Source organism: Dama dama, chromosome 15 (genome assembly GCF_033118175.1).
Source record: "Dama dama isolate Ldn47 chromosome 15, ASM3311817v1, whole genome shotgun sequence".
Taxonomy (NCBI): Eukaryota; Metazoa; Chordata; class Mammalia; order Artiodactyla; family Cervidae; genus Dama; species Dama dama.
In genome coordinates, this window is record NC_083695.1 from 58084895 (window position 1) to 58109549 (window position 24655).

Below are 24655 nucleotides of genomic sequence, written 5' to 3' on the forward strand. Positions count from 1 at the left end.
CAGAAGGAGAAGGGGACGACAGAGGATGAGATGGCTGGATGGCATCACCGACTCGATGGGCATGAGTTTGAGTAAACTCCGGGAGTTGGTGATGGACAGGGAGACCTGGCGTGCTGCGATTCATGGGGTTGCAAAGAGTTGGACATGACTGAGCGACTGAACTGAACTGAATATTTATAGCTACACATTTCTCCCTAAGCATTGCTTTAACTGCATGCAACAAAGTTTTGGCATGTTGTGTTGTCATTTTCATTGATTTCAGTGTATTTTCTGTTTTCTTTGTGATTCTTATTTGACCTATTGATTACTTAGAAGTGTATTGTTTAATTTTCACATATTTGTGAATGTCCCAAATTAATTAGCATTCTCAAATTTGATAATATATCCTTGCTTAAATTTTTATTCCTGAATTTTCAAGAAGCTTTATAAGAGACCCTGAGATGAGGCAATTCTACGGTAGTCCAGTACTTAAGACTCCGTGCTTCCATGAATTGTGAGTTCAAGCCCTGGTCAGAGAACTAAGATCACACTTGTGTGAACTAAATTAAATACTGAAAGCTTACAAAATGGGTTAGCCATCAAATTGCTTCCGCAAAATATCTCTCATTTTCATGGAGGTGGTGGTAATGAATGAAAGTAAGATGAACTCACTGGTATTCCTCAGAAGCTGAGGCCATAACTTAATCATATTTGTATTTCATGCCCATCTGATTTCCCAGGCAACTCAGTGGGTAAAGAATCTGCCTGCAGTGCAGGAGACACAGGAAATGTGGGTTTGATCCCTGGGTTGGGAAGATCCTCTGGAGGAGGGCATGACAACCCACTCTAGTATTCTTTCCTGGGCAATCCTGAGGACAGAGGAGCCTGGTGGGCTACATCTGTAGGGTCGCAAAGAGTCAGACATGACCGAAGCAACTGAGCATACCCCTACACCCATCTGACTGAAGGAAGTCTTTTTCTTTCCTATCACATCACCCTGTTTCTTTTGCAGCGTTATGACTATATGATTATTTTCTCATTTATTTATTGGTCTCCGCTTGAAGTCAATTTTTCCTTACCAGAATGGAAGCCAAATGAAAGAAGGGATCTTGTTTTCTTATTCACAAAAGAATGTATTCTAAATGTTACCCAGTGCCTTCCAGATCATAGGCATTCAGTCAAAATTAAATAGATGTAGAGAGAATGAGTGAATACCTGGAAGACCCTGTAGAAAACGTGCATTCATTAAATCTTCTTCAACAAATTTGGAAGGATCGTCTTCTGATCACTGGGGGGAAAAGTGCCTTCTCTCTAAACAGTTCTTACCAGTAATGGAGTTTATGGTAATCTCTGATGGCGAAACCTTCCCACTCATTAAACAGAATCACAACAGAATTGTAGCTACTAGTCGTAGCCTTTGTCCTGTGGGAAAATGCTCAAGAGTTTATATAACCATCTTAGTTACAGAGAAATGTGGTCCACTAAGCAGCTCCTGCTCGAGGTTTGGCACAATAGAGGAAATAAACATGATAATGGAATAGTATGGATTCAAAAGCACAATAACCGGTTTACTCACTTTAATAGGACATTCTGCTCTACTGTCACTTTGAAGCCAGATTAATTCTAGTTTCACTTTACTTGAAACTCTCTGACAGCTCCACACTGACTACAGAAAAGACCAACATCCTTAGTGCAGAATTTGAGTCCTTTCAGAATCTGGCTGTTTCCCTCTCTCCTGTATCTGGTTTCTCTCTCACTAACCACAGCCCGGCTGAAGCAGACAGCATCGTTTCCTGAATAAGCAAGGCTGCTTCTTTCCTCAATGCTTCTCTCACCCTGCTCTCTGCTTGGGCAGCCCTCCCCTTCTGGTCCACGCAGAGCCCTTGGCTTGTTGGTTAAGACTCTATGAAAACTTTTCTTGCACTGGGATGACTCAGAGGGATGGGATGGGGAGGGAGGTGGGAGGGGGGTTCAGGATGGGGAACACATGTACACCCGTGGCTGATCCATGGCAACATATGGCAAAACCACTACAATATTGTAAAGTAATTAGCTTCCAATTAAAATGAATAAATTTATTAAAAAAAACAAACACTTTTTCTTGCACCCTCCTCCAGGAGAGAGGACCAATGTCTCCTTCAAGTGCAGCTTTTTACCCTCACTTGGAGGACTTCATACAGGACCCAGTTCATGGCTACTGGTAGAACTACATTTCCCACCACTCTGCCCATTGTTGACTCCAGGCGCACTGGCCTCCTTACAGTTCTTTACCACTTCCACTGACATTTTCCAGGAGTAGAATTTCTCCCAGGTATTTCCATGGTGTGTCCTCAACTTTCTTCAACTCTGCTCCAGCATCACCTCCTAAGAGAGGTTGTCTTTGAGCACTCTAACCAAAGAAATTTCTCCTTTTCATTTTCTAAATAGAATTACCTCGCTCTCTGGCCCCTCTCTCTTACTTTTTCCTCTTTGTAGTACTGATATAATATTATGTGATTACTAATGTTATCTGTCTTCCCTTCCAGAATGTAAGCTCTCTGAGGATGGGTCTGTGTTTTGTTTACTGCTGTGCATATTTGTGAATGAATGAATGACACCTGAAATTATATGGTTGGTTGAAGATGCCTATCTTTCCCGCACTTGACAAGCAGTGGTTGTAACCTATTCCTTCTAGTCTACTCAGTGCCCCTTCCTGGCACAAAGTAACTTCTTAATGTTCCTTGTACAACTGAATGATGTCAAGGATAAATTACCTGTAACAATGGTTCTCAACAAAGGGACTCTGAATCCACGTAAAGATGGATGAAGAATACATAAACTGAAGAATACAAGTAAATATTTCCACAGTTCCTTTATCTGAAACTCTTGGCACCAGATGTGTTTCAAAATTCAGAATGCTTCCCTACTTAATTAGGGACTTAATCCTCTGTCCATGAGAATCCCATGGACAGAGGGGCCTGGTGGGTTATGGTCCATAGTGTCACAAAGAGTCGGACACAGCTGAAGCGACTTAGCACGCATATGCACACATATGAGTTAGAAAACGGGTTTAAAGAGAGGGTTAACTACTTGCCCACACAGCTCATCAGTGGATACGCTGGATCCAAACAGAAGCTGTCTCACAACCAGATGCCCTGCTGTGGACCTTCTAGTCACCCTGACTTCATGGAGTTCAAGATAAGCATTCTTAGTCTTGCCAAATTTCTTCATGATGTTGAGCCAAAGTAAAGTGTCTGCTATTCAAGTGAATGTAAAAAATTCCTCTGGGTACTACTCCCTCATTGTTTAAAGAAAAAAAAAAAAAAAGCCTGGCTATAAGTAGTCAACATATAACTGATATTTGTATAATGGAGTAATTTATTTCCTCAGCTAAACCAATGTTATATACATTTGTAATGAAAGATCAAGTGATTCCAGATAATTTAAAAATTATGTAGTTGCACTAACATGCCTTGATTTCTTTTGAAGAACCATGATCCAAGGGGTGCTATTCCCTGACAGATGAGAGTAGGAATGGCAGAAGAGAACAATCTGAAAAAGGTACTCTCATAGACGATATGTGGGTTTTCACACTTACCTTTTTCAAAAACATCTTAGTTGCTGGAATTTTTTTTAAGCCAAGTGGAAGTTGATCAAATGTTTTTGTGATGACCAAATTTTGAAACTCTTTCAGAACTATCAAATATAGTAGTGATCTTTTGGGAATAAGGAGTTAGTTGTGTAAGAACAATAAAGCTACATTAAAAAAATAAATCCTTGCATAGGGCTACACTACAGCTTTAACTGAAGACATAGTGTTTTGGACCTTACCAAGCTTCACTTGATCTTAGCCCAAAGGCCGAGAAGCGATGGACCTTTACGAAGCTCATATGAACGTTTCAAATCATGAAATGTAGAGTAGCTAAAGTATAACACATATTCATTTTATGATACAAAAGCAGATAATATGGACATAAAGGTTAAGATATGAAAATGACATAGACACTAAAACAAATCACAACAGAAACAGGCTTTATTTCAACCAGACAAGTGAATACTTCCATTAACATCAACTTCTTCAAGACTTGAAGACATGGAAATTAAAGATGGTGCCCAGAAGGCAAAGAAGGAAAGTTTCATCATGGAACAGTGGTACTGCCCTTCAAAAATCCCTTTCAACAATATGCTCAATTCGAAAGATTAATTAGTTCTAAATCATTAGATCTCATGTGTTTCAATATTTGTACAAAGCTCTCATTTTAAAGTTACCCATCGGTCCCAATGATATCTTTCAAACAGAAAAAAATATATATGGATCAGTATCATAATTTTTTTTTTAATTTTAGAAAGTAAGATTGCAATACAATTTTCAGTCTAAAATATTTCAAATAAAAAGTTTGTTATTAATTAAGATGCATTGTTACAAAGCTCCTAGGTACATACATGTACAAAACACAGATATTACTACATGACACCTCAACCCATGACTTCTCCTAAACATCCCAGTGTGAATAGTTATCTACCAGGAGACTTTCCCTGTAAATTCCAGCGTCTTGCACAGGATTTGCTGCCACTCACATGCTCTGCATGGATGAGGACATTTAGTCAGAGACATTTCAATGTAATATTATAACCTAACATAAAAGAAATTCAATGCAACACTTTATATTCATAAGGGTGATGACAAAATTGCATATATTAATAATTTTCAACTTTTGCCAGACACACTAAATTCATGAACACTTCTTCAGAGTTTTCTCTTCAAGGGCACTTTTGAGAGCTTTAGATCTCATGCTTAACTTTGTATTGAGTTGGTCAGCACCTTGATTAATATGAACAAGGACATTAAAGAACGAATGTGTTGCGGAGGTGGGGGGAGGGGAGTCATCCGAGGACAGAAACAGGGAAGGAGTCTCTTTTCCCATAAGACATTTCAAACAGAAAAAACAAGACCAAAAAAAGGTAAACAAACAAACAAAATAGTGTTCACAGTAAAACATGCCCGATTTGTAGTTTCATTTGAAACCAACAGCAAATCATGAAACGTCATGAAAAATATGTCAAGGTAAAATCTTCTAGAGTCATTACTAAATGAAATTAAAAATTATCACACTGATCAGTAAACCCCAGAAGAAAAATAACCAGCACTTACAGTTCAGGTCCTTCTTTAAACATTCAATTTTTCAAAGTCAATGCATAAAACTGGTAGGTTTGGCCACGCTGCACAAATGTTTTTCTTTTTTTTAAAAATACAGTATACAGAAAAAACTCTTGTATTCCCCATTTTGAATCGTAAGCTCAAAACCCAAGAGTAGAAGATCAGCAAGAAGGATTTTAAATTATGTACAAATCCAGCAGGTTCATCTGCCATAATGGCTTGGCTTCCGTCCCAGTGGCTCTCACCCTCTCCAGCAGCAGAGCTTGCGTCCCTGTCCTCACAGAGGGCTGGCTCCATGTCTATGGCTCGTCTCTACTGGTCATCAGGCATTTTGAACAGTTCCAACAGTGCCCCGACAGCTCCAAAGTAACCCTGCAACAACAACGGGAAAACTTCTGGATGATTATCTCTGAACCTTGGCCCAATACCAACTGCTTTTCATAATTTGAGGAATGCTGCCTACTAATGCTGCGTGCTCAGTCACTCATTCATGTCTGGCTCTTTGAGACCCTATGGACTGTAGCCCGCCAGGGTCCTCTGTCCATAGGATTCTCCAGGAAAAAATACTGGAGTGGGTTGCCATGCCCTCCTCCAGGGGATCTTTCTGACCCAGGGATTAAATCTGTGGCTCTTTGTTTCCTGCATTGGCAGGCGGGTTCTTTACCACTAGCACCACCTGGGAAGCTGTAGATAATGAGAAATTTAAAACCTGAACTCTGGTATGAAACATGATAGAATAATAATGAATGCACTGCGTATCTATTTGCTTATATACACTAAATAAACTAACAGATGTAAAGTGCTTAGAAAAATCTCTGGCACCACAGTATACACTACTGCCTTGCTGTTGAGTATTTTTAGGATTTTTCAGATTATAATTATTTCATTTTAATCCTTGTCATGGCAAAATTCACATTATTACCCCCATTCCACAGATGAGAAATGGAAGGTAATAAAGTAAATTACCCTTTCAGGGTCACATGCCTTGTCCCGGGGCTCAATCCCAAAATCTATCTGACTCTGAAGTTGTAATGTTTCATAGGAAGGAACTCTAAGCTTCTCTCATCTGTAAAAATGAAAGAACCTGAAAAACAGAAATTTTTAGAGAAGTTGGTTTCCAAAATGCAGGAGACGCCTCTTCTCTGGTATTTGCCTGGCTCAATGGTTACTTCCTGCAGAAATGGGTGACAGATGTCAGAACACTACACAGCAGGGATCTCTGCCTCCATTCCCAACTGCTAACATTTATTGAGGGCTTGCTATAAGCTAGAAATTATCCTAAGAAGTTTACATGAATTTTTTCACTTAATTTTCACAATAACTTGATGAGACAAATACTATTATCACTTCATTTTACAAAAGCTAAAACAGAATGGAGAAGTAGTCATTGACTAAGGTCTCCAAGTCAGTGAGAGCCTGTGTTCTCAACTGCTTTACTAGACTATTTCTTTTGGGTTCCAAGATATATGCGTGTGCATGCTCAGTCATGTCCGACTCTTTGCAACCTATGGACTGTAGCCCACCAGGCTCCTCTTTTCAAGAATGCTGAAGTGGGTTGCCATTTCCTCCTCCAGGGAATCTTCCTGACCCAGGGATCAAACCAGAGTCTCCTGTGTCTCCTGCATTGGTAGGCAGATTCTTTTACAACTGAGCCACCTGGGGAGTCCACTTCTCTTAGGAGATGCTCACTCATATAAGTGAAATGAATGAGACTAAGTGAGGACTCCAGGCAGGGCAGGAAAGCCACCTTACCAGCCCTCCCAAAAGTTATCTCTCCATACCTTCCTCCAGAAAGACCTGCCTAACAGAGTGAACCCAAGGAGGTAGAGAATTTTCTGAGAAGTACCTACAAGGAGTTATAAAAATGGTCTATTTTCACTGGCCATAGAGACTGAGTTTAACACCTATTAACAAACCATAGCTGTCGCCCAGAGGCCTAAGACTGTATGAAGGATGTGCCTTTATACCCAGAGAAGTGGGTTTTCCCAAAACATTGGGTCTTACTCCCTATCTTATCATCAACTAACTACCTGTGTGCCCCTGTAGATGGCTTTTAATCTCTGATGGCTTCCAGCATTTGTTTTCTGCCTTAGTCCAAGAGGATCATAACTTAAGGTTGCCAGATAAAACAGCTAAGTGCTAGATAAAATAACTGTGTCCTGTATTTCTGGTTGCTAAATATAGTAACACTAGGGTTTCCCCAGCGGCTCAGTGGTAAAGAATCCACCTGCAGTGGAGGAGCCACAGAAGATGCAGGTTCAATCCCTGGGTCAGGGAGATACCCTGGAGAAGGGCATGGCAACCCACTCCAGTATTCTTCCCTGGAGAATCCCATGAACAGAGGAGCCTGGTGGGCTACAGTCCACAGGGTCGCAAAGAGTTGGATACAACTGAAGCGACTTAGCACAGATATCCAGAAGAGTGTTTTTCTTTTTCATTTTATTTTTTTAAACAAAACTTTACAAGGAAAATCGATTAACTAAGTAGATAGAAAAAAAGATGCTCTGGTTGGGGGAAGGCAAGTGAAAATTCTGAGGCCCCATCCTCCCCACAAAAAAGTTAACATCACTTCATTTCTTAACCTGCATAAAAACACGAAAACAAAAACTTTCTTTAGTATTAATGTCTATCATTGGCCTTTAACTCTTTTGTATTTAACTTCCTATTGTTTTATATGTTTTAATAAAACAGAACATAGGCTTAGAGAGCCCTAAATAACTTACAAATGCATCAGCAACTTTTCAAATAAATAATTCAATTTGGAAATGAGAAAAATGCCACAGTATTCATTACAATGGAATTTTATGACACTTCCTGTTCTTCCTGCTGCATTAGAGCCAAGTATTGATTTTATTTTCTTCCATTTTAAAATTAATTAATTTCTTTTTGGCTGTGCTGGGTCTTTGTTGCTGTGTGGGCTTTTCTCTTGTGGTAAGCCAGGGCTCCTCTCTAGCTGCAGTGCTCAGGCTTCTCGTTGCAGTGGCTTCTCTTGTTGCAGAGCACGGGCAAACAAGTTTCAGTAGTTGTGGCACACGGGCTCAATAGTTGTAGCTTGTGGGCCCGAGAGCGCTGGCTCATCGTTTGCTCCACGGCATGTGGGGTCCTCCCAGAACAGGGATTGAACCTGTGTCTCCTGCACTGGCAGGCGAATTCTTCACCACTGAGCCACCAGGGAAACCCTACAGTATTGATTTTAAAGGAGGATAGAGAAGGTGGGAAGAAAAGAGGGCCCTCCTACTCACTCTTAGAAACCTCCCATTTCTATTAGTGCAGAAACTGGATGTAAGGGGTTCTGAATTAATCAGCGCTCTCTACTTCTGTAAACAGGCTGCCTGATGTCTAGCACACTAGTCTCTCAAGGTCCCAGGTTACTAAGAGTAGGTTGAACACTTCCGTTCTCACCGACTGAGTTGTTTATTTGCCAAGAGTCAGTTGTGTTTATCCTCAAATTTGTTTATGACAATTTCATTGTTAATGTAATAATCTAATGTAATTATATACCACCAAAACCAATAAAAAGAGTACAAGATGAATGGTCACCTCTATGAAAATCCACTTAAATTCTTAAAAAAGATGAAAAAGCTAGTTAATAATAGTGGAAGTTGCTGGGAGAGTAAACTGTTGAAAGTTCTCATTACAAGGAAAAAATCTTTGCAATAATGTGTGGTGGTGGATGATAACTAAACTTATGCTATTAATAATAACCATTTTATAATATATACATATATTGAATCATTATTATATACTTTAAACTTATACAGTGTTATGTGCTAACTCTATCTCAAAAATGAAAACAAAGTGAAACAAAGATTGAAAAAGGTAGTCACAACCGTTGCCCGCTCTTTAGGTAGATTCTACATATGAAAGATTGGGATAATTTAGAATGATTTTGCAACCAAATTACTTCAACCAAACTAAAGTATCTTTAATTTCTTGATCTACTTTAAAGAAACAAACCAAAAATCAAAAAAGGTACAAAATACTGTGGATTATGAAAAAAAAAGACAATTACAAAGCTCCCATCAGCAGAACCCCAGCACAAAATTAGGTCTTGGACCTACCTCAAAAAATTGGTGAGCAAATGAACATTTACACATTTTATATTAAAACAGAATGTTGAAAGTAGGAAGGTATTTTCCCATGATCACTCATTTTTTAACTTTAAAAAAAATTAATCATCTATTAGTCTTGATTGTTGGATGAGAGAGCTTCCATTTTATATACTGTTCTTCCTTATCTTTTGCATAAATACAAACTAAGGAAACCGCTCACATGTTAGGCAACCACGGAGGACAATTAAGTCCATGTGAACTCAACTTACCTCATGTTCCAAAAACAGAGCTTTTAGCTGTCCTTTGGACCAAAAATCCATGGCGTATGCTAGCAGCTTCATGGAGACCATATTGATTCTGAGAAAATTCCCAACGAACACAACCCTATCAATATTCTGGGAAAAGAAAAAACGAAAGAGAAACAATTGAACCATGGCATAAAAATAGCATTTAACAGACCCAATGCTTTGTATATCACTGTGTTCCAGGACCTTGCAGAGTGAATTTGTTGTTGTTGTTAAGCAGAATTATTTCAGGATTTCCAAGATGAAGCCAAATCAACCTCAGAGTTCATTCCACAATTTGCATGGTTGAGGCAGAGACTGATATTGGACTTGTTTACAGGTATTATGTTAGGTTGCCTTGGGTCTAATATAAAATTCACTTCCCAACATTTCATATATGAAATTAAAACTGGAGTTCAAGCTCATCTAAATTGCTTGTGCATTTCTTCAATCCCCCAAACTTCCAACTCTAAAATATTATCAACTCATAAATTATTTTTTTATGAATTTTATCTATTAAAAAAAAATTAAAAACTATATTTTGGCTCTGCAATGTGACTTGTGGGACCTCAGTTCCCTGACCAGGAATCAAACCTGGGACATTGCGATGGCAGCACCAAATCCCAACCACTAGGCTATCAGAGAAGTCCCAACCAACTCATAAACTAAATGGTTATGGTGTGAGTTATTCATCTAACAAGTCTGGTCAGGTTGCTCTGTTGCAAACACTGGCAATACAAAAAAGAAATGATACTTAGTTTCGCCCTTTAGGATATATGATGAAATATCCTGTTTGATCAATATGTGGGTTACAATAAGATAACAAAAAATACATTTATATTTTTGTCGTCATGGATACAGATTTGCATTCTGAACACACACCTCACACTGAACTCAGCCTGTCTGCCACACAGACGCTGCTCACCATCACTCACTCACAGAGCCAGTTGCTATGGTCACTCACATAAAAGGGAACAGAGTCTTGGGATCTGGCATTATTTTCTGTTCAATCTATCAAGAGCAACCAGAGTGTGGGAACATCACTTTCTAACTGTCTCAGATTTTAACAATACATGTTAACAAACCTATTAACCACAGTGAAAACTTTCCCTGGGTAGAGGTGTGGGAGGTAACTTTAATGTTTCCACAAATAAGAATTGTAGCCACAAACTGCCCACGTAGGACTTGCTTAAACTTTCAGTCCTGCATTGCTCTGGCAGGAAGCCATAAGAAATGGAAATGGCATTAGAATGTGATAGATACTCCTATTTCAAATAAATTTCAGGTGGGTCAAAGATATAAATGTTTAAAAAAAAAAAAAAAAAAAGGGAGACAAAGAAAACATGGAAGAATTCTTTAGAAAAATGTCGAAGTAGAAAAGGTATAACACTGAGACTCCATTAAAGAAAAGTCTGACATATTTAATTCAAAAATCAAATATTTAGTCAGTATGTTTATCCTATAATGCAGATAATATAGAGTCAAAACAAAACAGAAAAACTAAAAACAATGGCTACCTCTAGTGAGGTTAAAATTGAGGGATGGGATGGCAGCGGTGACTTATTTCCATGTATACTCTACTTGTGGTGTCTTCAGAGCTCTGTATTATGTGTTTGTACTCTCTATTCCAAAAAAAAAAAAAAACAAACTTTAAAAGCTGGTAGAGAACTATTTGATAGCATTCCAATAATCACAGAAAAATATTTTAGAGTCAGTAAATGTGGTGTCCCTCCATGAAATGGCTGGAATCAAAGATCCTCCAATCAGTGACTCCAGGGAGCAAAGCAATGGCTGGCAGGACGCTGGCTATCAGAACCCTGGCCCCAAGTGATCCGTGAGTCCTCTCATTCATTCACCACCACAGAAACATTCAAAAGAGTTATTCCAACTATTCACAGTATGTACCGTGGCTACACTATACTCCAACAATAAATGGTATTGACACTGAAATAAAAGTAAAAAATAAAATCAGTTACTCTACTTGGAAAGTGATTATGATACCTGTGAAAAGATCCACTGGCTCACTCACTGCAGCTCTCTGGAAAGTAGGGGAAACGGCACCTATTGCTCTATTGGATGGGAGACATTCCACCCAAGCGACCTTTGAGAGTTTATGGGCACAGCCAACTATACACATACGAGTCCTAGGGCTTGTTTGGCTACTTGGGAAAACTTTCCTCAGAGGTTAATGTCAAAAAATAAATTCTCTGTTAAAGTGAATCCCATGACCACAGTGGACTTTGAAAAGGCATGTCTCTGGAATACTTTCATCTGAATACCACCCTCATTTATTTTTATTTTTTTTTACCACCCTCATTTAAACTCCAGTCAAAATGGGGGCTTACAGAAAGCATGACACTGATCCATAGGCCAGTGACAAATTCTGTTCAATACTATAAAAGGAGTGTGTCTCTTTCGTAACCCTAGAGTTCAAAGGCAGGGCTGCCACCCACCTGTCATAAAGGCTGCCTCATACCCTGTTTAATATTCCACTGTTCAACTAGAAGGGGGCTGGAGAGGGTTTCTGCAGTTACCTCTAGTGTTCTAATTCTTGATCTGAGTGGTGGCTATACAGGTGTGTGTGTGCATACATGCACATGTATCTGACAATTTGTCAGCTATACCCTTGTGATCTGAGCCCTCTTCTGTATGTATGTCACATTTCTATGAAAAATTCATATTTTATTTATTTTTTTTTTTGAAAAATTCATATTTTAAAAACTCTTATTACTGATACTCCAGTGCTAAGTCGCTTTAGTTGTATCTGACTCTTTGTGACCCCATGGACTGTAGCCCACCAGGCTCCTCTGTCCGTGGGATTCTCCAGGCAAGAATATTGGCAAGCAGGTTCTTTACCACGAGCGCCACCATGGAAGCCCCACTATTGATGCTACAGTGATTCTTTAATACTTTTACTATTACTTATTCCACATCCCAATGCCTCTTTCTTGTCTTCCTAATACAACTCGGTGAGAACTGTTCTACTTGACACATCTTGTATTTCAGGAAAGGGTTCTATTCTTCTCAAAGGAATTTTGCAGTGTTTTAAAACACGTTACCAAAGTTTGGTCAGTCACCAGCTCAGCTCTTTCTTGTGCCTGGGGCTCTGGCTGGCCTCAGCTGTAGCAAGCTCTCTGTGCTTTGATAGCCCTGTACAATGCTGCTTGAACTCCATGCCACAAGGCAACACTGTAAAGAAGCTGAAAGCAGAGAGAATATCGAATATTGCAAGTGGAATGTTTTACCTGCAACTGTTCACAAGGATGCGTGAGATTGTCCTCACAGTTCAACAGGTGTGTGTCCATGAGGTTGGAGAGGTTATAGTATGGACTGTCCTTTTTACTGTGTTTCCCCGGTTAGATGATTTTATTTGGCATCACCCACTGCCTCCTTAAAAATAAAACACATACTCCTCACCCTCCCCCAACACACATCCCTCATGGTCTACAAGGTATGATTATGAGAAACAGCAGGTTTTCCAAGGATCTGGAGTGCTGTGAGGGTCAACAGTTACTGCACTGTCAAAATTGAGATTTATGAATGACACACGGCTGTCCCAGGGTTAAGGCCTTACCTCATTCAGCGCACACATCCGAGCGATGGAGCCAATGTTGTTGGTGATGGTGACGAGGGTGGCTCGGGCGAGGTCTTCCTTGCTGATGGAATCTCGCTTTTCCTTACTCATCATGTTGCCAAAGCTATGTTGGAAATATTAGCGAGTGTTCAAAATCATCCTCCAGGCAGGCCCCATGCTTCCACCAAAGTACAGCGGAGAGTTTTATGAATAACTCTGATCAAGCTCAAGTAACCTGATTTAGCTACCATGGTTTACAAGCTGACAGGATTACCATATGGATGATTGGCCGCCCTTTTCTTAATAGGGACAAAGTAGCATGGCTATTAATGGGGAAAAAAAATTTTTTTTTAATGCCTCTAGATATCTGGACAAGAATGGAACAGGGGAAACTGTTGCAGTTTTCCAGAACCTTCTTTCAAAGCTGCCTTATTTTAAGCACAGGTATCCAAAGCTAAACGTCTCAGTGCTTCATCAAGGGCAGGAGATCAAGTCTGAGCTCTAATACCATAGATCCTTGCACCAGGCTGGTGGGTTGACATTAAAAAAAAAAACAAATAAACTAAATGAACAGCCAGGGTGGAGAGACTGCCTTGTGTTTAATCACGACTGCTCCTAGCTACTTAGTCTCTACCTTGATGCTACCGCAGATCCTTGAAGGCCAAATCGTTCATAGTCTCCTCCGTAAATGTCCTTCACCAGCTTATCAACATTGGTGCTGTCGCCTTTAGCTGCCATTTCCAGAGCTTCTTCAAAGGTCTCACAACCAGTCAGCAAGCAACAAAGGCCTAGGAATGTTCCACCTCCAAGACTAAAGGAACAATAAGGTTTATTTTTTAAGTTTCACTTGAAGACTTTGCCCGTCCAAGTCCCCAACTACATCAAGACCGCTAATACGGGTGAATAAAAACAGAAGAAAAACTAAGGGGCACTTGAATTAAAGTGCTGGGTGAAAAAGAGCTTGAGGGTAGATCGGATTTAAAAAAAAGAAAAAACAAAAAAAAGAGGGCAGAGACTAAAAGAAACATCAAGGAAAACTTGCCCTGAATTTTAAGAACAAAACCCAGAGAAAGACTCTCACTGATTTCCGTTGTGAGACCTTCAACCAGCCGCTGACCTAAGTGCTTCATGTGATCTTCCCACCTAGAAAATGGGGCCAAATCATGAGCTAGCTCCCTTAATCTGGGTGGTGTGAAAGCAGCAAATAACCAGAGAAATGACTGCTATTAAAAAAAAATACAAACATATGTAGCTAAATACAAATACTTAGAAACTGTGTATACATGAAGCACAGTTCATATCTAGAGAGACAGACTATGATGACAAAACTGAACTGGGACTCTGCCAGGAATAGCCAGTCCCAAAGCTTTATCTTTCATCTGACCTTGCTTCTCCAGCAGAAATAATTTCATTGAAGATTCTCAGAAATTTCAAAAAGGAAACAACTGATGGATCTCATATTTGATTTTTTTTTCTAGTAAACTTTGGAAAAGATTATTAGTATTTTACTTACCATCCGATAGTCAAAAAGTAGTAACAGAGATCTTAAAATGATTTCAGTACTTGAATTATGTCTTAAAAGCTTTCAGTTTTTTTTTTTTTGGTGGCGGGGGGGATGGCGGGCGCAGGGAATTCATCTACAATAGTCTTTTGAGACAAAATTTGAAACCAGTCATGATAGTTGAGAGGGAGAACACAATTGTGTATTAATATCAAAGTTATTTGAGGGGAAGAAAAGCAGATTCAGAATAAAACTGTCAGCAGTGAGCTTCTGGCAGAGAAGAGTACTGATATGGCCATGAATGGGCCTTACTCTCTATTTACCACACAGAAGAGTAAATACATATCAATTTGTTCTGAAATTCCAAGAACTGCCAGCCCTGGGGATTCCATATGTGTTTGGATACTGGCTTTTAAGAGAAAATTAAAATTGAGATTGAGGTTATTTTTAAAACTTAAATCTAAAAAAAAGAGAGAAAATGTAGGGTAAAATATATTTATTGTCAAAAAATTGTTACCAAAAAGGTACCAGATTATAGACACACAGTTCTTTAGAATTTACATCTAAGGTGCAACTGTAATATTTCTTAAATAGTGATTCTTACAAAAATATATATACTTGATTGAAATGATGTGTCTTGGTAGAAAATTAGGTAGTTTAGGCACCAGTCACAGCTATCCACATTGTAGGTGCAGTACCATGAGGACAAAAAGAGCTCCATGGGCATTACTACCTTGACAACTCAGTCACAGCAGAAATTTTGGATTTCCTCCAAGAAAGTCTGTGTTTATTTACATTTAACATGGTGCATCATGAGATGCTAGTTTTCAGTCTGCCCCACGTAGCTAGCATGGTTTAATGGGAACACTTTTTGGCTGTGTGTCACGTGAATTTGTCTTGTTTTCTCTCTGTATATGTGTGTATACACACACACATATACGTATATATTTTTTAAAAAAGCCTGGCTCCCACTGCTAGTTTCTACCTTTCATCCACACTAATATCCTGTCTTTGAAATCAGGTTATGTGTATTCCTCAAGGTGTTCAGCAACTGACTCCAAACATATAAGCACTTAAAGGCACTGGCTGACTTAGAAAGAAGGCAACTCATCATCTGATGCGTTGGTATGAGTGAGAAGGGACGAAGGTTTTGTATGACTGGAAAATGACAGGTGACTCCAGACAAAGGATCGGTGCTGAATGGAGAAAGCAAGCATGCACTGACACAGCTGGGACACTGCAGGTTGGAGGAAAGAATGTACAGTTGCAGAAGAGCACTTTATTAACATCCTCAACCTGCCCCCTGTTATCTAGTCTAGCGATTCTCTCGCTTATCATCAGATGCATGTTTGTTTCAGCAGACACATAGCAAAACTCTCAGCAAATCAGAGACCAAAACATCATTCTTTTTTTAAAAAACCCAACAAACTTGTAGTGAGGAATTTCAGGAAGAAAGTAAAAGAATCCAATTACATGAATGCTCATGCCGTTAAAATAGATTCCAAAAGAATGAAATAAGCTGCACTGCTCATTTCATTGAAATTTGAAAAGTCTTTACATTCCTCTTTTCATTGATTACACATTCTAACAATGTAAGGTGTGAAGTTCTGCTTTTATTTTTCATTGACTGCTATAATAAAATTGGAGTTGTGTCAACAGAAATGAAATGTTGCTACGAATCTATGATGCAGTAAAATTACATATAACACTGAAACAAATCATTTAAAATCATATGTCTAAAAGAAAACTGATATCCTGTAATAATGTGGCTTCCCCCAAATAAAAATGCTTAATAGGAAAATAGGGTATACGAGAATAACAAAAAGCCTAGAGTTACAGCCATCATAGTAGGAGTAGCAAAACTTAAAGATCAAGCCATTTGCTTCAATCAGCGATTTCCAAAGTGTGTTCCACACACTGATGTTCACGGCTGACCAAAATACAGGCACACCTCATTTGTCCTGTGTTTCACTTTATGGTACTTTACAGATACTGCGTTTTTATAAATTGAAGGTTTGCGGCAATCCTGGATCCCCAAGCCTATCAGTGCCAATTTTCCAACGACACTTGTTCACTTTGCGTCTCTGTATCACATTTTGGGTAATTCTCACAATATTCCAAATTTTAACATTATGATTATATGTGTCACAGTGATCTGTGATCTTTGGAGTTACTATTACAAAAGGATTATGACTTGCTGCAGGCTCAGATTATGGTTAGCATTTTTTAGGAATAAAATTTTTTAATCAAGGTATATATATGTATTTTTAAACATAATGTTATTGCACAATTAATAGACTACAATATAGTGTAAACACAACTTTTAAATGTGCTGGGAAACCAAAAGATTTATGTGATTTGCTTTATTGTGATATTGGCTTTATTGCAGCAGTCTGGAACTGATCCTGCAATTTCTCTGAGCTATGCCTATAGTTTATAGATCAGTGGTTTTCTAACTTGGATCAAAAACAAAACAAAAAACCTTTCACAGAATAACTGGTTGGACAAGGAAGACCTGGGGTCCAGACACTTCATATTTCGTTCCCCTCCCCAACCTGTGGCAGCCCTGGAAGGGCTCTCTCATAACCTTCAGTCTCCTAGCAACACCTTTCCAAAACTACTGTTTAAAGAGAGCTTGTCAGAAAGCTTGGACATGCAAACAGTATTCTCCGACTGCAAAGCACTGGTCATTAACCAGCATTTACCAGTCACTGGAATTTATAGGCATTACTGCACATGTATCAGATACCAAACATCACAGTTTGGCTCATTATTCAAAGATAACCAGATCCTTGGGGCCTCCAAGGTTGAGAGCATGTACCTGTGATATAAATCATGACTTTGTTTAGTCTTAATCAACAAAACTATAAATATCTCTAATTGTGGACAATGGTTAGCTTGTTGTTACCTTGGGACTACCTCTACCAATTCGATGGCTCCTTTTGGGAGGAAGTCTGCAGTTGAAGATTATACCTTTCTCAGGAGATCACTCTCTTCAGGTAAACCCAATCTAGCCAAAATATTTACTTGTCTCTGATACTTCTGACAGTCCTAATGAGGCTGTGGGGCCAGTTGTGATTCTTCAGCTTAGTGCTGTATTCTTAGTAAGAAAGTGTGTTGCCTGGAGGCAATTTACACACACACAAGCAGGGTCAGTCAGGATGTGTGTGCCAGGGTTTCCTTATACCATTAACTGTTAACATTTGGGACCTGACACTGTTTTGCTGTAGGGGGCTATTGTAGGATATTTAGCAACACCCTTGGTCACTAGATGCCGGTATCACTGAATCTCCGGTTGTGACCACCAAAAAACACTGTCTCCAGACATTGTCAAACCTCCCTCCCCTGAGGGGCTTAATCTTCCCTTCCCCAGTGGTGAACCACTGATTTATGCAGACCCATCCCAAGTCATGTTAATACAGGAGAAAAGCAGTGCTCGCCTCCTCATGCGTGAGTAGAATTACAGAATGTCGGTACTGGAGAGGCGGGTACAAATTAAGAAACAACTCACTTCATGGCACAAACAAGGATACTGAGGCTCCGGGGAGTTACATGATATCTTTGTCTATCAAAAACAACACTTTCAATATCATGTCTCAAAGCACATGTCACACAGCGCTAGTTCCTTAAATCGTTCCTCCAAAAACAGGTTCTTGTGGTCCAATAAGTTAAAGAAACTTCATTCTAATCCTCTGTAATTTTGTTTACACTACGATCTCTCAAAGACTTCTGACCCTGTTTCTTTGTTCCAGGTTGAATCCCCACTAACAGGAAGCTGAGCCCCTGTGCCCGCGGGGTGTGTGTACACCAAGAAACACTCCGCCCCACTGCCATCACAGGGCTGTTTGCCTATCCACTGCACTTTCAAATTCCCTGTGGGGTATGCTGACTATTTCAGTTTGCAGCGGGAGCATTTACCTGAGGGTAAAAAACACAGTGAACACAGTCTGGCTCACTGATTGGAATGCCATTATTTCAAGCAATTCCTCCTGTGCTAGGCACCAAGGCAGTTCCAAAGCACGGTTTTCTCTGAAGCCCTCTGACCATCGCAAGCATCCTTCCACCTGGCTTCTGTGATTGGGGTCCCTGCCATTCACCTGGCACTTAACACAGACTGCCTCTGGGAAAGCTTCTGGGGTGTGTGACCCTTCTCCCGCACCGGACCAGTTTCCCACCAGAGCAGGAGCTGTGTTTTATTAACCTTTCTATCAATCACCCTTTATAACACATCCAATAAATCCTTTTTGGTAGGTTGAGGAGGTAAGATCTTTCTTTTAAAAATGTATTCAACATAAGTAACCTTTTCAGAAACTGTCTTTTAAGGAAGAGGCCAGGGTTTAAGAAGCACAGAAAGGTTCTCCTAGTGGAAACCGCATTTACCTGGTCCCTGTAACTCTTTTATAGTTGTCCTTGGAGTACACTGCTAGGATGCTGACACCTGAGCCCATGTTCACCAGCAACATAGGGTACGGGTTATCCAGGCAGTACGGCTTTTTCTGACACAACTCGGGATTTGTGGGATTTTCAAAGTAGTAACATTCCGGCTTGCCATTGAAGCCAATGGAGTCGACGTAAAGCAGGCCCTGAATCAGACAGTCCAGTTCGTCCAGTTTGTGCAGCTGTAGGTCAGCAATCTGAAAGAGAATAAGCCCGTGGGAGGGAGACAGTCACCACCTTAGGGATGCCCTGGGGGCTTTTCTTTGGTCTTAATGTGTCATGAACATGGAAACATTCTTCTAGCACTGCATGGTGAAATCTTGTTGAGACTCAGTCATTCCACTGGAAAACCAGCCACTAGCCTGTGGGGTGGGTTAAATGCTTGCCCCTGAGAGATATGCCCAAATCTTAGTTTTCAGAACCTGTGACTGTAACCTTATTTGGAAACAAGGTCTTTGCATATGTAATTAAATTAAGGATCCTGAGATGAAGAGAGCATCCTGGGTTATCTGGCTAGCCCCAAGTCCACGGACAATTTCCTGATAAGACGGGAAGACTGGACGGACACAGGGGAGAAGGCTGCATGATGACAGAAGGCAGAGAATGACTGGGGGGCTGCACGACTGGCCAGGAATGCCAGCAGCCACCGGACACCAGAAGAGGCAAAACATGGGTTCTGCCTAAGAGTCTCTGAAGGAAGTGTGGTCCTAGCAACACCTTAATTTCGTCCTTCTGGCCTCCAGAACCATGACTGAATACATTTCTGTGGCTTTAAGCCGCTAGGAGGGTGGTCATTTGTTATAGCAGCCACAGGAAACTAATGCAGCATACCATGGGGTGAAGAGAGTGAGAATGTTCTGGAAGCAGAAAGACTTCTACACTTCCTTGAAAAGATACACAGTTTTGAGGGAGGCATGTGAGCCTGGGGGATGGGGACAATCTCCTTTGAGCCCAAATAGCCCAGCTCTCCTTTGCCCAGGCCCCAGGCTTTGGAGTTAGAGGGGCCTGACTTTGAAAGCTAGCTCTAACACTTAGCTAATTGAGGGATGTGGGGCAAGTTACTTAACTTCTCAAGCCTCAGTTTCCTCCTCTGTAAAATGGGGATGATACCCACAGCATAGTGTTGTGAAGACTACATGATAATAATATATAAAATGCTGGGACTTCTCTGGTGGTCCAGTGGCTGAAACTCTGCCCTCTCTGTGCAGAGGGGCCCAGGTTTGATCCCTGGTCAGGGAACTACATCCCAAATGCTGCAACTAAGAGTACAAATGCCATAACTAAAGGTCCCATGTGCTACAACTAAGGCCCGGAGCAGCCAAACAAATAAATCTTTTAAAAAATAAAATAAAACAAAATGCTTACACACGGCTTGGCAAGTACAGAGGACTCGAAAAATAGTGACTCTTTTACTAATAGCTTAGGTAGTCCCAGAGTGTCCTTTCATGCTCCTAAGAAACAAAAACTCCTTTTCTTCTAGGTGTGGGGGGAAAAAGAAAAGGGGAATGAATTAACTGAGGGCTAGCCTTACTTAGCAGGCAATGGGTACTTTGCATCCTCAAATGTTTATTCATGGTCCTCAAGAGTGATACTACTGCTGGTCCAAAAAAAAAAAAAAAATCTAATATTCACTAACATGAAACTGAATCTACAATGGAAGATAATTTATAGTCTAACCTAAATTTTTAAAAATATCTTTAAGAAAATAATAGCTAGTATTCATTGTTTACTATATGCCCAACCCTTATACTAGATCATTTAGTTCTCACAAAAATCCTATGAAGAGGTATCATTATCCTAATGCTATATTTGAGGCTCATAGACCTGAAGTAACTTTCCCTAAGTGATACAACTAGCAAATGCCTTGCTGTTCTTCTCCTGTCTTCATTCATAATAAGTCCTGCTTCTGGGATCTGGAAACCACCTACACAAGTACTATACTTAGATATATTACCCCCAAAGCATCATCTTCATTATGAAAGTTAATAGTTAGAAGGAAATTTTGAACTTTTTGTCATCTCACGGTCCCAGTCAACAAAATTTACTGAAGCTTTATCTGCAGAGCAGAGTTAGAACAGGTTACTAGCAAGATGGTGGACATTTTATTGATATACGGGAAAAAGCATTCTAAATGACACATGGTGATCAAGCAAATCTATCAAATGATCCTGAACATTTCATTTTCCACCAAGTGAAACTCTGGGTGAGACGCATGTCACGATTTACATGTTCAGGGGTAATGCTATAGGTGTGAGAGATCTGGAGATCTAAACGCTATAGTGACACATAGCTGTGTAAACCCTGTCTTCTCTTCCTCCTGCATTCCTCGGCTCTATCCATATCTTCCATCACACTCACAGCAAGGGTCACGTTCTGGCTTGCTTTTTGGTTCACTGGGTGCCCCTGCGCACCACGCTCAAAGGCCTGTCCCTTATAATGGCTTAATAAACATTTCTTAAATAGAACAGGGAAAGTTGTCCCCTCTTCAATCACCCCATGCTGAAAAAGTAGCGGTTTCATTAGCCAGTCTTGGGGCCATAGGTTAACCTGCTTAAAAATTAATCAGAGGTCCGTCAACAATATCGACAGCCATGCTCAGAACTAACATCAAAAACGTGAACAAAGTCTGTCCAGGAGACGTCCTGACACTGCTCAGGGAGAAAGAAAACCTGTCAAGGCATATCAAGCATGCGACTTTGCTCTGAAAGGAACAATCTCAACTTTCCCCTCAAAATCACTTTCAAATAATGTGCTAGCTGCAAACAGACATCTCTTCTACAGCATGTTACTGAGGGATGGGTATTTGTTTTTATTTATTTTTTAACTGGAGTATAATTGCTTGGCAATGTTGTGTTGGTTTCTGCTGTACAACGTGAATCAGCTCTCTGTGCACATATATCCCCTTCCCCTACAGTCTCCTTCCCCCGTCCATCCCACCCCTCCAGGTCATCAGAGTACTGAGCTGAGGTCCCTGTGCCACAAAGCTGCTTCTCACCAGCTAGTTGTTTTACACATGGTAGTGTATTTATGTCAACGCTACTCTCCCAATTTGTCCCGCCCTCGCCTTCCTCTTCTGTGTCCACAAGTCCCTTCTCTATGTCTTCTTCTCTATTCCTGCCCTGCAAATAGGTTCATCAGTACCAATGGATATTTCTGAAGTCTGAGGTCATACACCCCCCACACTGAGAAACAGAAAGATTAGTCACTTTCATTGAGACCTATGGAGACTTCCCTCGAAGGTCTTTCTCATCCAGGAAATAGGACCGGCTCCCAGATGTAAGCCATGAGTCAAATCATTACTTGGACAGCATGTTCAGATCCCAGCTACAGAGAAATGCTCTTTCTCGGGACTTAGTTTTCTTTATACTGGGGGTAAACAAAAACAAATGCTGCAGGAGCCAGTAAAGGAGTAAAGTCCCTTTACTCCTTTAAACGTTCAAGTAACAGAAGATGGGGACTGTGGCACACAAGGCAATCCACATGTGTTTAAAATTCATTGCAGCCCATATGATAATGGGGGCTCAATGTTGCCAAGTGATCATATTTCTCAAGAGTCAGAAATCTAGATTTTTTATGTGGAAACTTCCAATTTTTAAATGGTGGCAGCTAGTTTAAATTAAATAAATAAATAAATATGCTACTGCTAAGTTACTTCAGTTGTGTCCGACTCTGTGAGACCCCACAGACGGCGGCCTACCAGGCTTCACCGTCCCTGGGATTCTCCAGGCAAGAACACTGGAGTGGGTTGCCAGTTTCCTTCTCTAATGCATGGAAGTGAAAGTGAAAGTGAAGTTACTCAGTCATGTCTGACTCTTAGTGACCCCATGGACTGCAGCCCACCAGGCTCCTCCGTCCATGGGATTTTCCAGGCAAGAGTACTGGAGTGGGGTGCCACTGCCTTCTCCGAAATATATATATATAGAAGGGCACCATAACAGCTGTGTGCTACATCTCACTTCCCACTAATAGGCAGCAAATTCCTATGAATTTTATATATATTCTTAATGGTGATCTCTATAATGAGTCTTAGATGATGGTAGATCTGAAATACTAGATGCAGCGAATATGCAAATGAATATGTTAATGTGAACATAACCTTGTCACCAAGGTGTGTTGGTAAATGTTTAAGAATTAGCTCTCTGGAAGCAAAAGCCCTGGTTTACAGCATTTACCAATTTCAGTTGTATCATCACTCCCACCATGGCCAGCTTCAAGCTGCCAACACAATGTCACTAAGCACAAAGTTGGGAAGACACAATGGGTTCTCATGAGCCAACAGGAGCCAACTCCAGCACACCACTGTGTGTAACTCTCCTTGGCACTTTCAGAAAATATGATTTGTAGGACTGCCTGGCAGTCCAATGGTTAAGCCCTTTGCTTCCACTGCAGTGGGCACCAGGCTCAATCCCTGATGGGAAACTACGATCCCATAGTGCGGCCAAAAAGAAAAGAAAGTATGAGTTCTGCCAGTTCTTAAATCATTCAGTTTAAACTATTCCCCAAACTTAAAAACAAGGAATCAAAAGACTTTGAGCCCGAAGACTCAAACTCTGTAAATAATGGGGATAGGGGAAAGAATAAAGTAAGAAACAAACAAACAAAAAACAAAAAAACTTTTTTTCAAATTATTACTATGATAAACTAATTTTGCTTCGCTCATTCCCAAAGTCGCCCAAGCAAGCATGGGTGCAGTGAGGATTCTCAAATTTTAGGCACCATCAGAACACCTGGAGGCTTTGTTAAATCAGATTGCTGGGCCCCCACTCCCAGAGTTTCTGACTGCCTGTCTAACAATATCCCAAGTGATCCAGATGCTGCTGGTGCTGCGACCACACAGTCTTTGGAGCTGAAGAGCTGGTATGAATGCATGATCACACCACAGTACAGTGACAACAGGCCTTCAATAAAATCACATACTCTCCCCAGTAACAGCTGCCTTAGTTAACTTTCAGGGCTCTTTTCAAGAACCCGATGAGATGGCTGTGTGAAAATGCCTTGGAAACATGAGTTAGACATGAGTTATATAACTTATACAAGAGGTAAAATAATTCAATCTTCTTAAGTTGAAATACATTTGGAAACCCATTTCCAAACTGAAGGCTCCAATTTCTCAAAGGAATTCAGTGATTCCCTGTATGCTGAAATTAGAAAAAAAATACGGATTCTAAAGCCAAGACATGTTGACGATACAATTTTAAGAGGTTCTCCTTATGTGCTTCCCTCTGTCAAAAATAACTAAATAGCAAAAATTATTATATATAAGACAGGCCAAATAAGAAGGTCCTATGGGCTTCCCTGGTGGCTCAGAGGTTAAAGCGTCTGCCTCCAATGCGGGAGACCCGGGTTTGAGCCCTGGGTCCGGAAGATCCCCTGGAGAAGGAAATGGCAACCCACTCCAGTATTCTTGCCTGGAGAATCCCATGGACCGAGGAGCCTGGTAGGCTAGAGTCCATGGGGTTGCAAAGAGTCAGACACGACTGAGTGACTTCACTTTCACTGTATAACACAGGGAACTATAGTCAGTATTCTGTGACAAAACATAATGGGAAAGAATATGAAAAAGAAGGTGTATATGTGTATCTATACAGAGACTCTTTCTGCTGTACAGCAGAAATTAACACACAATAGTAAATCAACTAGTGAAAGTCACTCAGTCATGTCCGAGTCTTTGCGACCCCATGGACTATACAG

General features: G+C 40.4%; 1 protein-coding gene across 5 annotated transcripts in view; it reads right to left on the reverse strand.

The window, feature by feature from the left end:
- Positions 1–3973: 3973 nt before the first annotated feature.
- PANK1 (pantothenate kinase 1) overlaps positions 3974–24655 on the reverse strand; it is a 102143-nt gene continuing 81461 nt past the window's right edge. For 4 of the 5 annotated variants that reach the window (XM_061162159.1, XM_061162158.1, XM_061162156.1 and 1 more), the window contains 5 exons: positions 18908–19161; positions 13661–13837; positions 13027–13150; positions 9438–9563; positions 3974–5488 (listed from right to left, as the gene is read on the reverse strand). In XM_061162159.1, coding sequence (XP_061018142.1) covers positions 5429–5488; positions 9438–9563; positions 13027–13150; positions 13661–13837; positions 18908–19161 — 741 coding nt within the window. In that variant the 3' untranslated portion in view covers positions 3974–5428. The remainder of the gene's footprint in view (positions 5489–9437; positions 9564–13026; positions 13151–13660; positions 13838–18907; positions 19162–24655) is intronic. The other variant, XM_061162160.1, reaches the window with a different exon arrangement.